General features: G+C 43.8%; 1 protein-coding gene across 1 annotated transcript; it reads left to right on the top strand.

Moving 5' to 3' along the window:
• Window positions 1-729: 729 nt before the first annotated feature.
• LOC139839159 (uncharacterized) lies at window positions 730-1,779 on the top strand. Its single transcript, XM_071829204.1, has one exon. The coding sequence runs from the start codon at window positions 730-732 to the stop codon at window positions 1,777-1,779; it is 1,050 nt and encodes a 349-aa protein (XP_071685305.1).
• The last annotated feature ends 12,349 nt before the right edge of the window (window positions 1,780-14,128 follow it).

The following is a 14,128-nucleotide window of genomic DNA, read 5'->3' as shown; positions in this document are numbered from 1 at the left end:
AGAGATATACCAATAAATATGTCTACTTACATGGTAGAGTTGTTAATCATATATGATTCACTGGAGAGTCATTATGTGATGGACTAGCACATCATAAATATTTAGGAGGAGTACAATAAGAAACTAAGTGTTAAAACAATAGTGCCAGATTCCTGACCCAAAACCATGGCAACTATGTTAAGTATGCTAGAACCATAGTCCAAAGTCTGGAGAAGACTTAATTAGAGCATAGCTTATAAAGAAACCTTGGAAGTATAGGAGCTATATTCCAATAGTGAAGAGTTTAGATTAGCCATGTTAGAACCTAGAGATGTAGTGTGAAGTAGTCCTTAACAAAATGGAAGTTAAGTTGATACTTCCAAAGGAAATTAGGTTAACCTTAATTATTTCAGACCAATTTAGTTCAAGTTTATCTCATTGCAATTGTGCAATTAAGGTAAATGTTGAGACAAATAGTAGAATCCCATATATTCGTGCTAAGTATCACGATTTAAACCTATCTTATGTGGTGTTATATACTACACATCAGAGCCTGATGTTTAGAGATGTCTTACTCAACTATTTTGTTCAGGCCTATAATGATGTGTATTATAAGCACAAAGCTGAATCTTCTTGGATTTTATTGGATTTTCATTGATTGACTAGATCTGCGCATGAAGTTTGACCTTGGTGTGCAAATGCATGTTGCATCATTGAGTTCTTTCTTGATGTTACAGGTCTAGAGGGTAAATGGGATCGCGTGAGGGAGAGACGAGTTACCAACCAACTGAGGAGATAGTAACGACTCATGAAGAGAGGGAGGCAAAAGAAGGACAGGAAAGAGAAGCTAAGCGGATGGAAGAGGCATTCTCCGCCACTAGATCGTCAACATCAACCCCTGTCCTGCTTGGGCAAGAATTCTTTGAGCACATGGAAAGGATGGCTGAGGATAGAGCAGCAAACTTAGCACAACAAAATGAGTTTTTCAGTCGTTTGATACGTGAGAATAATGGAGGTATCAGAAATGGAGGACCAAAAGGAGTGAGTCTTACGGAATTCCTACAAACCAATCCAATGACTTTTGCTACCGCACCAGAACCTATGGATGCGGATGATTGGTTGAGGGACACTGAGCGGAAATTAAAGACAGTTCGGTGTAATGATGAAGAGAAGGTTAGATATGCCACCTATCTACTATCAGGACTAACAGCGTTATGGTGGGATAACATGATTCTAATTCAACCTTCGGGACATGTTTTCACGTGGGACGAGTTTAAGAAGAAGTTCCGAGAAGCCCAGGTTCCTGAAAGTATCATGGAGCTAAAGAGAAGAGAGTTCGAGACCTTGAAGCAGAATGACTTGTCGGTATGGAAATATCTAGTAGAGTTTGATCGTTTATCACGTTATGCAGTAGAGGATGTGAACACAGAGGAGAAAAGGATAAAAAGGTTCTTAAAAGGGATGAATCCATTCCTGAAAATGCAGTTGAATCTAACCAAATGCACAAGGTTCCACGAGCTAGTGGATACTGCAATTACTTTGGAGAATGATTATGAAGAAGTGCAGAATGAAAGAAAACGGAAGGCAAGGTTGGAACCACAACCAATTCAGATTCAACAAACTCAGTCAGAGATGAATTTCCAAACAAGAGATGAGACCATCACACCGTTTTATAGTCGAGTTCGATGCCATAACTGTGCAAGAAAAGGTCACTATGCCAAGGATTGCACACAACAGGATATTACCTGTTTTGGATGTGGACAACTAGGTCATATGAAATCAGAATGCCCGGATCCATAGCTGGTACGAAGATCAAATGAAGCAATGAACCAATTTTCAAATCATCGGGGAAGCTCATCATCTAAGAAGTTCGAACAAGGAAGTGGATGGAGCACAAGGACGGATGCATAAGACTTTGACCATACTTATTCGGACCCAATCAGTTTGTTGAACACAACTTCTTCATCTAGCACAATAATAGTTGCAGAATAATATCTTTAAATTGCTCAAGCTTTCGTGGGAAACCCACTTGTCCTGTGTAAAGTTGGAATAACCATAGTTGCATAACCAACTAACATATCGTACTGGTATTCACAGCCATGTGTGTACACAATCAATCCAAATAGGATACCCTTGAAAAGTACAATAGAAAGCCAAGGAAAAGACATATAGCCTAACCAAGGAGCTAGTTGGTTGGGGAAGATGAGCTTAGCAACCATTAGGACATCCCTAAGGGGGAGAGCGAGGGATCAGTTTGATCCAATATGACTCAATACTTTGAGCAAGATAGTTGATGAAGGTCTGAACTGAGAGAAAGTTCGATCTTATTTTAATAAGATTGTTGAACACTACTTTCAGAAAGATGTCAGACCCGAAGTCGAGGTTCATACCTCGAGGAAGTAAAAATTGGACTATAACTTGAGAAAGTAAGGAATACTTACTCAAAAGTACGGAAGCTTAAGTAAGTCATGGTTAAGGAAGTTGGAGGAAAGAAATATCAGAGACCAAATAAAGCTCAAATAGGCCAAAGACCGAAGGAGTTAGACCTTGCCAAAACTAAATACAATTAGAAAGATTCCTTTCATGGAACCTAAAATCGTTATAGGTATCAACTATAAACCATGATCGGATGGACTAAATGAGTCTAATCCATTATTAGGGAAATCAACCATCACAACCATTTCCATGTTAAGACTAGGAGAACCAGAAGAAGTTCCAATCATTGAATCTTCAATGAGAAAGGAAACAAGATTATAATATTGAAAGAAATCATGGAATTGAAGTAAGAAGCCACTGCTCAGAAACAGACACTAGTGGATTCCAGGAAGAATCTGGACAAGGGATATATTCAATTATATCCAGAGAGATCACCACGGAGTTCGAGAAAAGTTGTAGACTATACAAGTCGGACCCACACTCCGAAAACGTGAGAGAATTCAAACTTCGAGGACGAAGTTTAGTTTAAGGGGGAGAGACTGTAATATTCCAGGATTGGGGGTTACGAAAAGAGAGGAAACAGAAGTGTGCATTGCATTCATACATAGAAAATCCGGGGAATTTTCGCGCTTTTGTTTAAAACTGTCTAAGTGATTGAGATTTCTTTTGCATCGGTGGAATTGAGTTAGTCATCGATGTGAGTGCGACAAATTTCGACATGACCTTTATTGATTTATTATGTTTCGAGAGAAATAGTTTGAATTCAAATTCAAATATGAAAGACATAATTCAAATAATAACTTGAATTGGAATTTGAAATTTAAACAAGTATATAAATATAATATGTACAAGTAAATACTTGATAGTTCTAAATATATAAATGAGTTAAACTTTATTACAAATAACATTGTTTAATAATTTACAAGTTAGGAAAGAAATGGAAAAATTACAATAGAATAAAAGAATCCTAAATCTAAATCTTCTCACTTCTGATTTTCTTGTTCCCTGCCAAATAGACAACAAAGACTAAAGAAAATGTTTGTTAGGATTAAAATGTATGCATCTCCCAGGGAGATGCAAATTAATGTAGGAGCTAGCACTTAAGAAACCTGGGAACTTGTCCAGATGTCTTAACCTCAATGGAATTGATCAAGTTTAGCAAATGGTTAAGCATCAGAAAGGCAACAAAGGGCAACTAGAGGAAAAGGAGGCACCAAGGAGATATCATTTTAGGAAACCACTCATCTTATCCTTATGTAACAGCAATAATGTATTCAAAGGTTAACCAAGTAAATTCAGGCAACAATTATATCAAGGGACCAAAACCAATTAGCACTAGCTCCATTTTTTACAAGCTCACATTTAAAAATGATTCACCATTGACAATAGTTAGTCAAGATGAATCAATAGCCAGAAATATTGAGTAATAAGTCTCATCTTTTGTCTTAGCCATCAAATTAAATACATGTAACCTCACAGCTAATCAAAGTAATACACTTGGCAGTATCAAAAATAAAGGCCCAACTAGGATAAGAGCAACATGACGTTGCTTGCACTAGGAGGAGAAGCAAACCAAATTGTCAACCTGCACAAGAGGAAGGGCCACTTGCTAGCAGCACTGTCACCACTTGCGTGCTATGTGCTGTCATCAGCATAGACAACTCCCAGCAGTATAAAAGCACATCAGCAGCAGTCGGCCAAACCATTTTCACAAATCAGACAAACCACAAGGAACCATCTAGTAATCCTTTACACCAGCAAGAATACCAGAATCAAATCATATGTCCGCGAAGAACACCTTGGAAGTATCATATCTTGTTCCACACAAATAAGAGCCAAACAACAACTAGATCTTAGGAAGCAGGCCAAGCAGCAAGGAGGTGCAGGCTAACCGCAAGAAGCAGGCTAGATCAACCTCCAGAAGATCAAGTTTCTCTACCATAGCAGGTTGAAACAGCAATCTCTAATAAAAGCATCAAAAATAGCTTGTTTGGGGTAGTTTTTAACATCATATGGTCATAGCTATGATCAAAGCCTATCTAAATCACTACACAAATACCTGCAGTACCAAATCATGCTAAGCATATTGTTACTCCATGCACACTCTTATGAGGCACCACAGAGGAACATAGATCTAGCAGATGGCACAGACATTTATGCAAGTGAAATAAGTAGGAATCAAGCATAAACTATAAAGTCATCAGTTCCGTTATGAGATAGATTTTTCCCTCAGATTGGCATAGAGATGCTATGCAAATTCATCACAGAGAATTTTAAAGACCACCAACAGTAACTGTTCTTATTTTAATCTGTGCCTCGACTTATGCATCATTGACTAGGCAACAAATCAAGCACAAGTATCTGTTCTTAGCAAATGTATATCTTATAGTAAAATTATATGCCTGGATGGGGGAATCATCTAAACGGAGGCATCAACCATAGCACAAGACAGTGAATATATGGATCAAAGCATTGTCAGCCCAAGCCACACCTCACAATCACAGGAATAGTCACAGCCAGCTCACATTAAGCAAACAAATAAGTCCCATAGCAATCCAATAATATGTTCCTGGCCAATCATATGTATGCACATAATCTAGAGATTCCATAACAGTAAAGCCACTAGAGATGCATATAAGCTCACTAGTCCAAGCTATATATCAAAGCGATCAAGCTATTGTAATTTTGCAGCACATTGAACAGAGGCAGAGGAGAGGAAATGATATAGTCATATAGCTCACATTGTAGTAGAGAAGTAGTCGCAGCGGTTGGCCTTGAGGTTGCGTCGGCGATGCCGTCCTGCCGGCGTCGAGGTCGAGGATGCAGTGAGGACAGCGATAGCACCACCAGTACACCGACGCCGAGGTTGCGTCTATGGCGCCGTCCATCGGTGTCGAGCACAACAGCTCACAGCCACATCACAGCATCACCATGAGCACCCATCACCAAACCACCACCAATCACCACCACCACAGCACTACAGCCACACCACCGCACCATCATCCACCACCAGTTCACCGGCAAGTAGCAGCACCGGTAGCGGCCAGCAGCAAGCATAATCATGGGGGCTGGGGAAGCGCCTGGGAAAGCAGGGTGTAGTTACAGCAGAGAGAGACGACTGAGAGGTCCGTGGAGGCGGCGCGACCGTGGACGGCGGTACTCGCCGAGGTCGCCGGTGACAGAACCAAGGCCGTGCTAGGGTTTGCTGGAGGGGGGCGCAGGAGAGTGGGCGCAAAGAGGAGGCGCTTGCAGCAATTCGGTGGAGGGAATGATGGAGAAGCCCGCCGGACAACAGCGGCGCCGATGGCGGCCGACATCGACCGGGGCAGGGGCGGAATCGGCGACCCAGTCGGGGTCGAGGGCGAGCGACAGAGAACGCAAGAACAGAATCGAGGAGGGGGAAGTTGTAGATCACATCTAGGCGGTCCAAAGCCACATCACGCCGGCGGTGGAGAGGGCCGGAGGCGGCCAGGAGAGAGCGGCGGCGCAGCCAGGCTATGGAGAGCTCGGGGTTCGCGTGTGTGAGGAAGAACGAGAGAAAGGAGAGGGGTGGACGCGAGGAGTTGGTCGGGCCTGGGTCTTGACCCGACCTAGGGCAGGCCGACCAAGCCAGTTGGGCCTAGTCTGGTTGGACCAGTTGGGCTCAGCCCAAATGGCCATTTAGTCCAATTTTTCTTTTTATTAGTCAAAATATTATAGAGTTAAAATAATAATAACAAAAGGGTAAGACCATTATTAACTTTATTTCCAAGTAATTAATAATTTTAACTCTATTTCCAATTATTGTTTTAGGAATTATATTACAAATAGGAAAAACTTAGTTCCATTATGAAATCATAACCTCATAATTTCTTGAGAATCATAAACCTAAATCCTATTTAAAACCCTAACTCTATTATCTTATGTGAAATCTAATTTACTTCTAACCCTAAAACCTTAGGATGTCAAAGTATGATCATGATAAATTCCTTTGACTTATAGATCCATAATTAGCAACTAAGTACTTGTTCTTGTTTCTATAAAATAATAGCAGCCATAGAACTAATAAATTGGTAGTTTAAGTGTTCATACTAAATATAATCCAGTTAATCAAGTAAGTTCAACCTAGTGTAAACCCTAGTTCCTATTACCAAATCCATCACCCTTATCTAACCATATTTAGTATCACACCAGGGTAATGAACCCTAATAGCAACCATATCTACTATTTTTGCACTACATAAACCTGTTCCACTAAACCCTACTAGTATTAGATAATTATGAATCATCCTATTTAGGAACCAACCAGTCATTACTTAGTGAATTCAAATGTAAACCCTGGGCAACCTCAACCTTAACTGTAATACTTCTTATTACTTAAGAAGTATGTTCTTCAAAAGTTATTCTTTTGAAGAAAATAAGGAATCATCGTCAATTCTGCCTAATAGGACCTATAGCCAATAACCAGCTATCACCAGTAAGGTATACCAACCTTGATAACAATTAATTATAATAAATTGCTCAAGATGCTTAGGCTCAACTCAAACCCACAAGCTCTAGCTATTGATGAAACCAACATGGTTGGGATCCATCTAATACTGACCCTAGAAACCAGATGAAAACCATAGTTAAACCCTAGAACCCACAAACCTAATTATTATACTTGTTCTTCATTAAAGAACATGTTCTTCAAAAGTTATTCTTCTGAATTATATAATAAGTAATCATCAACCATGCATTATAGGACTTAAAATTGACAACTGCTCTTTATTTATTATACAACTACTATTCCTGGGTGTGTATGATTGTTACTATGCATTTTACCACCTGCCTATGATTCTAAAAACAACAAAACTCTGAATAAAGAACCTTGTTTGTGAATCACTCTAAAAATGCAACACACCCTGAACTAATCATTACCACTCACTAATCCTATATCATCGGGGTTAGGTCACGCTTAGAGCGATTGCATCTCATACTTATGCATTATTGCATCCTTGCCAATCTTTTAAACATCGTCCTTACCGGACGATGATGCTATTTCAGAATTTGGAGTTATTGCGTATCGAAGACCTTGTCTACATAATCTTGCAGTCAAGAAAGGCAAGTTCATCACTTGCTCATGTCATTTGAGTATCTTTATCAAATTACTTGCAAAGTACTATGATTATCACTATTGCATAAAAACCAAAACCACTATTTTCATAACTATGAATATGACTATGTGGTGGGCAATGGAACCATGGATTGTGTTGATATGGTGGAGGTTCCATTGCAAGGGTTTATATCCATCTAGGATTAAACAACAAATGTCGTCCAGTGATTCTTGTGCCGTAATACCCGTGTTAACCATAAGATCTGGAGTGGGACGGAATAGTCAATTGTATTTCCTCCTCTTGTACATCAACGGATGCGCTTTACCGTAGACCCTTGATCCAAGAGAGGACAAGTGGTACCCTTGATCCAAGAGAGGACAAGTGGTACCCTTGATCCAAGAGAGGACAAGTGGTAGGGTGGGGGTCCCGATGAAGTCCCCACGGTTATTGCGGTCTATGATGGGTTGCAGCTGCCGGCGAAGGAGTTCATGGTAGAGACCTGAACTATTGTCGTGGTCGGGGGCCGTCCTTAAGTGGTATAAGAGCACCGGCGAGGACCCAGGGTCGGAGTTTGCAACAACGGGTGGGTGTATGAGGTAGCGGAGGAATATGATTGGCTATGACCTTATACCGGGCCTCACACCAAAGGAAGTGTGGACGAGAACTATAGACTCGGTTGGCACCAAGGTTAAGATCTCTTATGGGTAAAGCAACACACCTCTGCAGAGTGTAATGAATCGTGACCTGTCACTCCCTGTTCTGGGATATGGAACTGCGAACGCGGCCGGAAAGGAGCTCCATGAAGTTCTAGTAAACCGGTGAAGGCTGACGGACATAGTTCTTCTGAATAAAAGCAACCTTTTGAAGAAATGATTATGAAAACCTGCATTGGTATTAGATTTTCTGGTCTAATGCCATAGCTAGTGCATTAAACACCTCTTTCCTATAATGAACTTGTTGAGTACGCTCGTACTCATCCCACTCTTAAATCCCCTGCTTAGATATGGAGGCCTCGAAGGAGGATCTACAGTGCAACTCGAAGGCCAAGGAGCCAACAACTACTTCACGAGACAGGATCCTGTCAGCGGAGTCAGATACCACATCCAACAAGGAGAAAACCTAGTTTAGCCATAGAAGGGAACTAGCTTCCTAAACCTAGCTCCTATTTAGCTAGAGTCTATTCTTAGCCTCTGTAGTTAGTGAAATACTCTACAAATAGAGTTCGTGATAAGACTAGACTACGAGTCGTTCTTCTGGAGTTTATTTGCAGTTTTACCTCATTGTAAAGTAGGAGGCTGTGATGATCTTATGTAACAGAGTCGATGTTGTAATTCTATAGACATGCCTTGGACCCGCATATGTTTCTGTTGTACCACTCTGAGCGATATAATACCCGTGGAACTGTGTTACATTGGTGTTATATCAGACTTGCATACTACACCATGCAGTGGTATGCCGGGTCACCACAGGGATCCAGCTCTGGCAGCTGACCCCAAACTCCATTCTCCATCTCTCCATCTTCATTACTGTTTGCGAGGCCTTCCTTGGCATTGACCCTCACTGGGGTCTTTGGAGGAAGATCTTCTACGTGAAGCGCCACAACGACAGCAATGCCCCCCCCCCGTCGTCGGTGGCGTTGGCTTTGTTGTCAGGAAGGAGGTCGACTACTTCGACTATCCAATGAAGGAGTCCATCCAGGGCTGGCGCAACAAGTGGTTCTACCTGCGAGACCCCATAGTGCCCGGGTGGCGTTCGAATCTCCCTCCCTTCGATGTCGTCTTGGTGGCTCACAAGAAGAAGTCCTGGCGAAACGCCCTTTCTCCCGAAGAGAGGGCGATAGCCGACAGGCTGTTTGAGCAGGTCGTTGTCTTGAAGAACACGGGAGGCTTGACGATGTGCGGCACTGAAGTAGTTTCAGTGTTCTTGCAACGTCGAGTGCAGCCGTTGATGTCTCGACCCCACCAGTTATGGCTTTATACCGGCAAGAGCGACAAATCAAGGATCAACTCTGCCGACCTGTCGGCAGATGAGCTTCGGGACGAGGTTCGTCGCTTGACGTGCCTCAGTATGAAGGATAACATCGTCTTGACATCGGCTCGTCCCCCTTTCGACTTCGACCACCTCCCGACCGAGGTAATCTTTACCGTTTCTTGCTTGCTTTCACCTTTTTTGTTTGTTGCGTTTTACAAACTTCACTTTCTCTTCTTGATAGGCGTCCTTCGTCACTCAATGCTATCCTCCTACGCCGGAAAGCGGTGTGGAACCAGAGGATGATGATGACGATTCTGAAGGGACTGAGGACGCCCAGCAGGTCTTTGAGGACATCGATGTCCAGGAGGGTGACACTATCGAAGAGCCTGCTTTCACCAGGAGCAAGCGTCGCCTACAGATAGACGAAGATTATATCGCAACGGCTGAATCTATTCCCATCGACCAAGATAATGATGTCGTTGGAGCTTCTCCGCCTTCTCTTGCTGACAAGGGGCCGTCGGGCTTTTTCGCTGCCGAAGATGACCTGGAACTGTGAGCATCTTCACTCCTTTGTAATTTGACCTTTGTCACTTTGTATGCTAATCATCCTCTTTTCCCAAGTAGCTCTGATGATGATCTTGTCCCTCTCGCAAAGAGGGCTAAGTTATCTGCTGAGAGAGCGGCATCGACTAAGGAACCAAACCCTTCTCCTGCTAAATCGACTCCTCCTACGAGGACAACCGTGGAAAAGATTCCAGTGTCGAAGGTTATTCCTCCTGGCGATGCTCCTACTTCGTCGGCTTCCCGTGATCACGTAAGTATTTATTTTGCCTTGTTTTGTTGAATTTTCTTCATGTCGACTGAATCTCCCTGATTTCCCTTGCTGCAACCAATTTTTGCCACAGTCGATGCTGTGGTAGATTTCGCCGAGCAGTTTACCCGACTGGAGGCTGAAAACGCCCACCTTCGGAAGACTGTCAAGTCTTCGGCTGATCAGGTGCTGGAAGCCAACAGGCTTGCCACCGATGCCAAGAAGGAAAACGCCTTGCTGAAGGAGGAGCTGTCGAAGCTGAAGCAGCAGATGAAGGATGAACAAGACGCCAGGCGTGCGGCAGCAGTCGCAGTCGATAAGAAGGAAGGCATCCTCCGTGAATCCATCAAAGATTTATTGGGTACAATTCACGACACATAGTTTCTTTTTTGGTACTTCTTTACTGGCTATTGATCTGTCTTTCTTTCAGAGGCCGCCAATATAAACGTCACTCGACGCCATCAACTTCGGGAGGACTCCACATCCGATGCCTTGTCGCTTGCTGCTGAGTCAAATATCCAAGTCCTCGGGCTCCTGCAAAAGACTAGAGGAGCACTGTCGAGGCTGTACTCGATGATCTTCCCGAAGGTGAAGCAGGACAAGACCCTTGGCGAGATGGCGGATGCTTTTCTTGTCGACTCTTCCGAGCCTGTGGAGGTATTGAAACGTCGTTCTCGATTGTTTGGGGCGGTTCTTACTTTCCAGCTGCTAATGGGTCATGGGCTGGGGTCTGATTTGGAGAAGTTATCTAAAGCGTTGCCTGTGGATGACGACAACCACTTAGTTGACCTTGAACCCTTCAAAAGATCGGCAGTAACTTGTGCCAATCAACTGCTGAAGTTGGTAGACGAAGCACAAGCCAAGCCTACTCCCGAAGCTGCCCCTGGCTCGTCGTCAGCGCCTCCTTGATCTTGTTGCTTCATTACTTGTAAAAAAGACCAATCGTAATTTGACTTAGCCTTATTTTACCTTGGCTTTGTTGCCAATTCGAACAACCTTTTGGATGTAATATATATGCCACACGCTCCCGATGGGAGTTTTTATGTTAATGTCTTTCTGAATCGAAGATTGCACTGCAGATTCCTTCATCTTCTTCCCGTGTCGAGCTTTTCTCAAATCCTTCGAGTAACGATGAATCTGACCATGTTCGCCGCTTACGTGACCAAGTGTCTCGTTTAAATAAAGACATTGCTTCTCTTCGGGCCATGGCAGCGTTGGTGAAGAAAAAGGGGGAAATAGCAACTGCTATCGAGCAATATGCTCTCGATGGTCTTCATGTTGCCACCGAAAGTTTGGGCTGTGAGTGTTTTCCTCATCTCCTGACTCCTGGCTTAGCTCGGATGTTCTTTTTCAACTGATATTCGTTCCCTTCCAGTTGTATCTTCAGATAAATCCGAGGAAGACAGGAAGATTCATGAGAAGGTCGAGGCGATGACTGATGCTGCTCACCCGAAGCACGATCTATGGCTGCATCGTCCGAAGGCCGTTGTCATGGCGAAGTTTGAGTATCGGGCGGAGAAGGCACATTACTTCGATAAGTTCCACGCCCATCTCAAGATGGTCTGGAGTACTTTGTTTCCTCTGGATCAGGCACCCGAAACCTTGTCTGCCTTGTTCACCCGATTCAAGTCGCCCAAAAGGATTCGGCAGTTGGTGCGGAAAGAGCTTCTAGCTGGTACTGAACTTGCCTTTGCCTCTGTATTGGCATGTCATCCGTCCTTAGACTTGAGGGCCGTAGCAAACACTGAGAGGAGTTTAGGCCAATATTATGATATTGCTAGAGGCCCTTCATACACCATTGTCTCTCGGATGGAGTCGTGCCTTGAGAGGGAGACGAGGGGTCAAGGGAACCAGGAAGCCCAATGATGAATGTAACAACCTTGTCCCTGCATAAGATTGTTTTGTACAAATTTACCGCGTGCGCTACACGCTATACTGGTTTGATTGATAATTTATTGTCGAGGGCGGCTGAGTGATCAGTTCAACCTGCTCTCTCGACGACTTCGTTGAATTTTGCAATGCTATTGCGAAGTCGATATGCAAGTTTTTGTAAGAGCGAGACCCATCGACTTAGTCGAGGGAATTAGACGCTTGGCTTCGTCACACGGTGCACCGGTTTGAGCCTTATTTTGAGATAATGTAACCATCGACTGCAGCGCTCGTGTGTTTTTTCGAGGCTTGGATTGGTTGTTTTGATGTGTCGTTAATCTTAGCTCTCGTTGAGAGTATTTAATCAATGACACTGTGTGAACATATCCTTCAGGCCAGTGCTCCCGATGGGAGTAAGAGCCGATGGTTTAGGGCCCCAGACGATATGTTCGGGTGGTAGGGCCTGAATTAAGAAAAAAGGTAGAAAACCTGATTAGAACTTTATTCATAATGCGAAAAGCAACCTTAAGGGCTGTCAAGTAAGTAAAAACAATTGTATCCTATGTATAGAACCGTCGCAACTGTGCGATGTTCCATGGATTCCCAACGTCTTTTACTGAAGCTGGGTTTTTGAGCCGATATGCTCCTCCTGGTATCACTTCAGTGACGACGTATGGTCCTTCCCATGGGGATTCAAGTTTCAGGGGTCTTTCTTGCTTCAGCCAAAGTACCATATCCCCAACATTAAAGCTTCGACTGCGTATTCGTCGGCTGTGATAATTCCTCAATGCCTGTTGGTACACCGTCGTTCTTGCCAAGGCAATGTCTCGTGCTTCGTCGAGAAGGTCCACGGCGTCCTGCATCGCGATGTTGGAAGAAGATTCTGTGTACGCTGTTACCCGAGGAGCTTCGAACTGAACATCGGCTGGTAGAACTGCTTCGGCTCCATACACCAAGAAGAACGGAGTGTACTGAGTCGACCTATTAGGCGTAGTGCGCAAACTCTATAGTACAGACGGTAGCTCCTCGACCCAGGCTCCAGCCGCGCCTGTAAGGCGTTCCTTGAGGCCATCCCCTATTAGACCGTTGATCCTTTCCACCTGCCCGTTGGTCTGTGGGTGGCTTACTGATGCAAACTTTAGTTTGATTCCTCCGTCATCGCAAAACTTTCGAAACTCTTTGGAGTCAAAGTTTGATCCGTTGTCTGTGACGATACTATGGGGCATACCAAACCGACAAGCTATTCCTCTGAAGAACTGAACTGCTGTTTCAGCCTTTTGGTTTCGAACGGGCACTGCCTCGATCCACTTGGTGAACTTGTCAACTGCGACCAGTAAATACGTGTGCCCTCCAGGCGACGACCTCGGCAGTGGTCCAACTTGGTCGAGTCCCCACTGAGCAAAGGGCCAGGCTAGAGGTATTGTCATTAGATCTGTTGCGGGGGCATGCGGTTTTGGGGAAAAGCGCTGGCAGGGGTCACATTTCATGACTAGATCTCGAGCATCCGATGCCGCTGTTGGCCAGTAAAATCCTGCCCTGAAGGCTTTTGCTACAAGGGCCCTGCTTCATGCGTGGTGTCCGCAGGTTCCCTCATGTATCTCGCGCAGTAGTGCTTTTCCATCGTCAATGGCGATACACCTTTGGAGATACCCGAGATGCTACGCTTGTAAAGTTCGCCATTAACCACAGTGAAGGCCTTTGACCGTCTGACGATCCGCCTTGCTTCTACAGAATCCTCTGGCAATGATACGTCTCCGACGTATCGATAATTTCTTATGTTCCATGCCACATTGTTGATGATATCTACATGTTTTATGCATACTTTATGTCATATTTATGCATTTTCTGGCACTAACCTATTAACGAGATGCCGAGGAGCCAGTTGTTGTTTTCTGCTGTTTTTGGTTTCAGAAATCCTAGTAAGGAAATATTCTCGGAATTGGACGAAATCAACACCCAGGGGCCTATTTTCACACGAAGCTTCCAGA

Source organism: Lolium perenne, chromosome 4 (genome assembly GCF_019359855.2).
Source record: "Lolium perenne isolate Kyuss_39 chromosome 4, Kyuss_2.0, whole genome shotgun sequence".
Taxonomy (NCBI): domain Eukaryota; kingdom Viridiplantae; phylum Streptophyta; class Magnoliopsida; order Poales; family Poaceae; genus Lolium; species Lolium perenne.
This window is presented reverse-complemented; position numbering and strand designations above follow the sequence as displayed.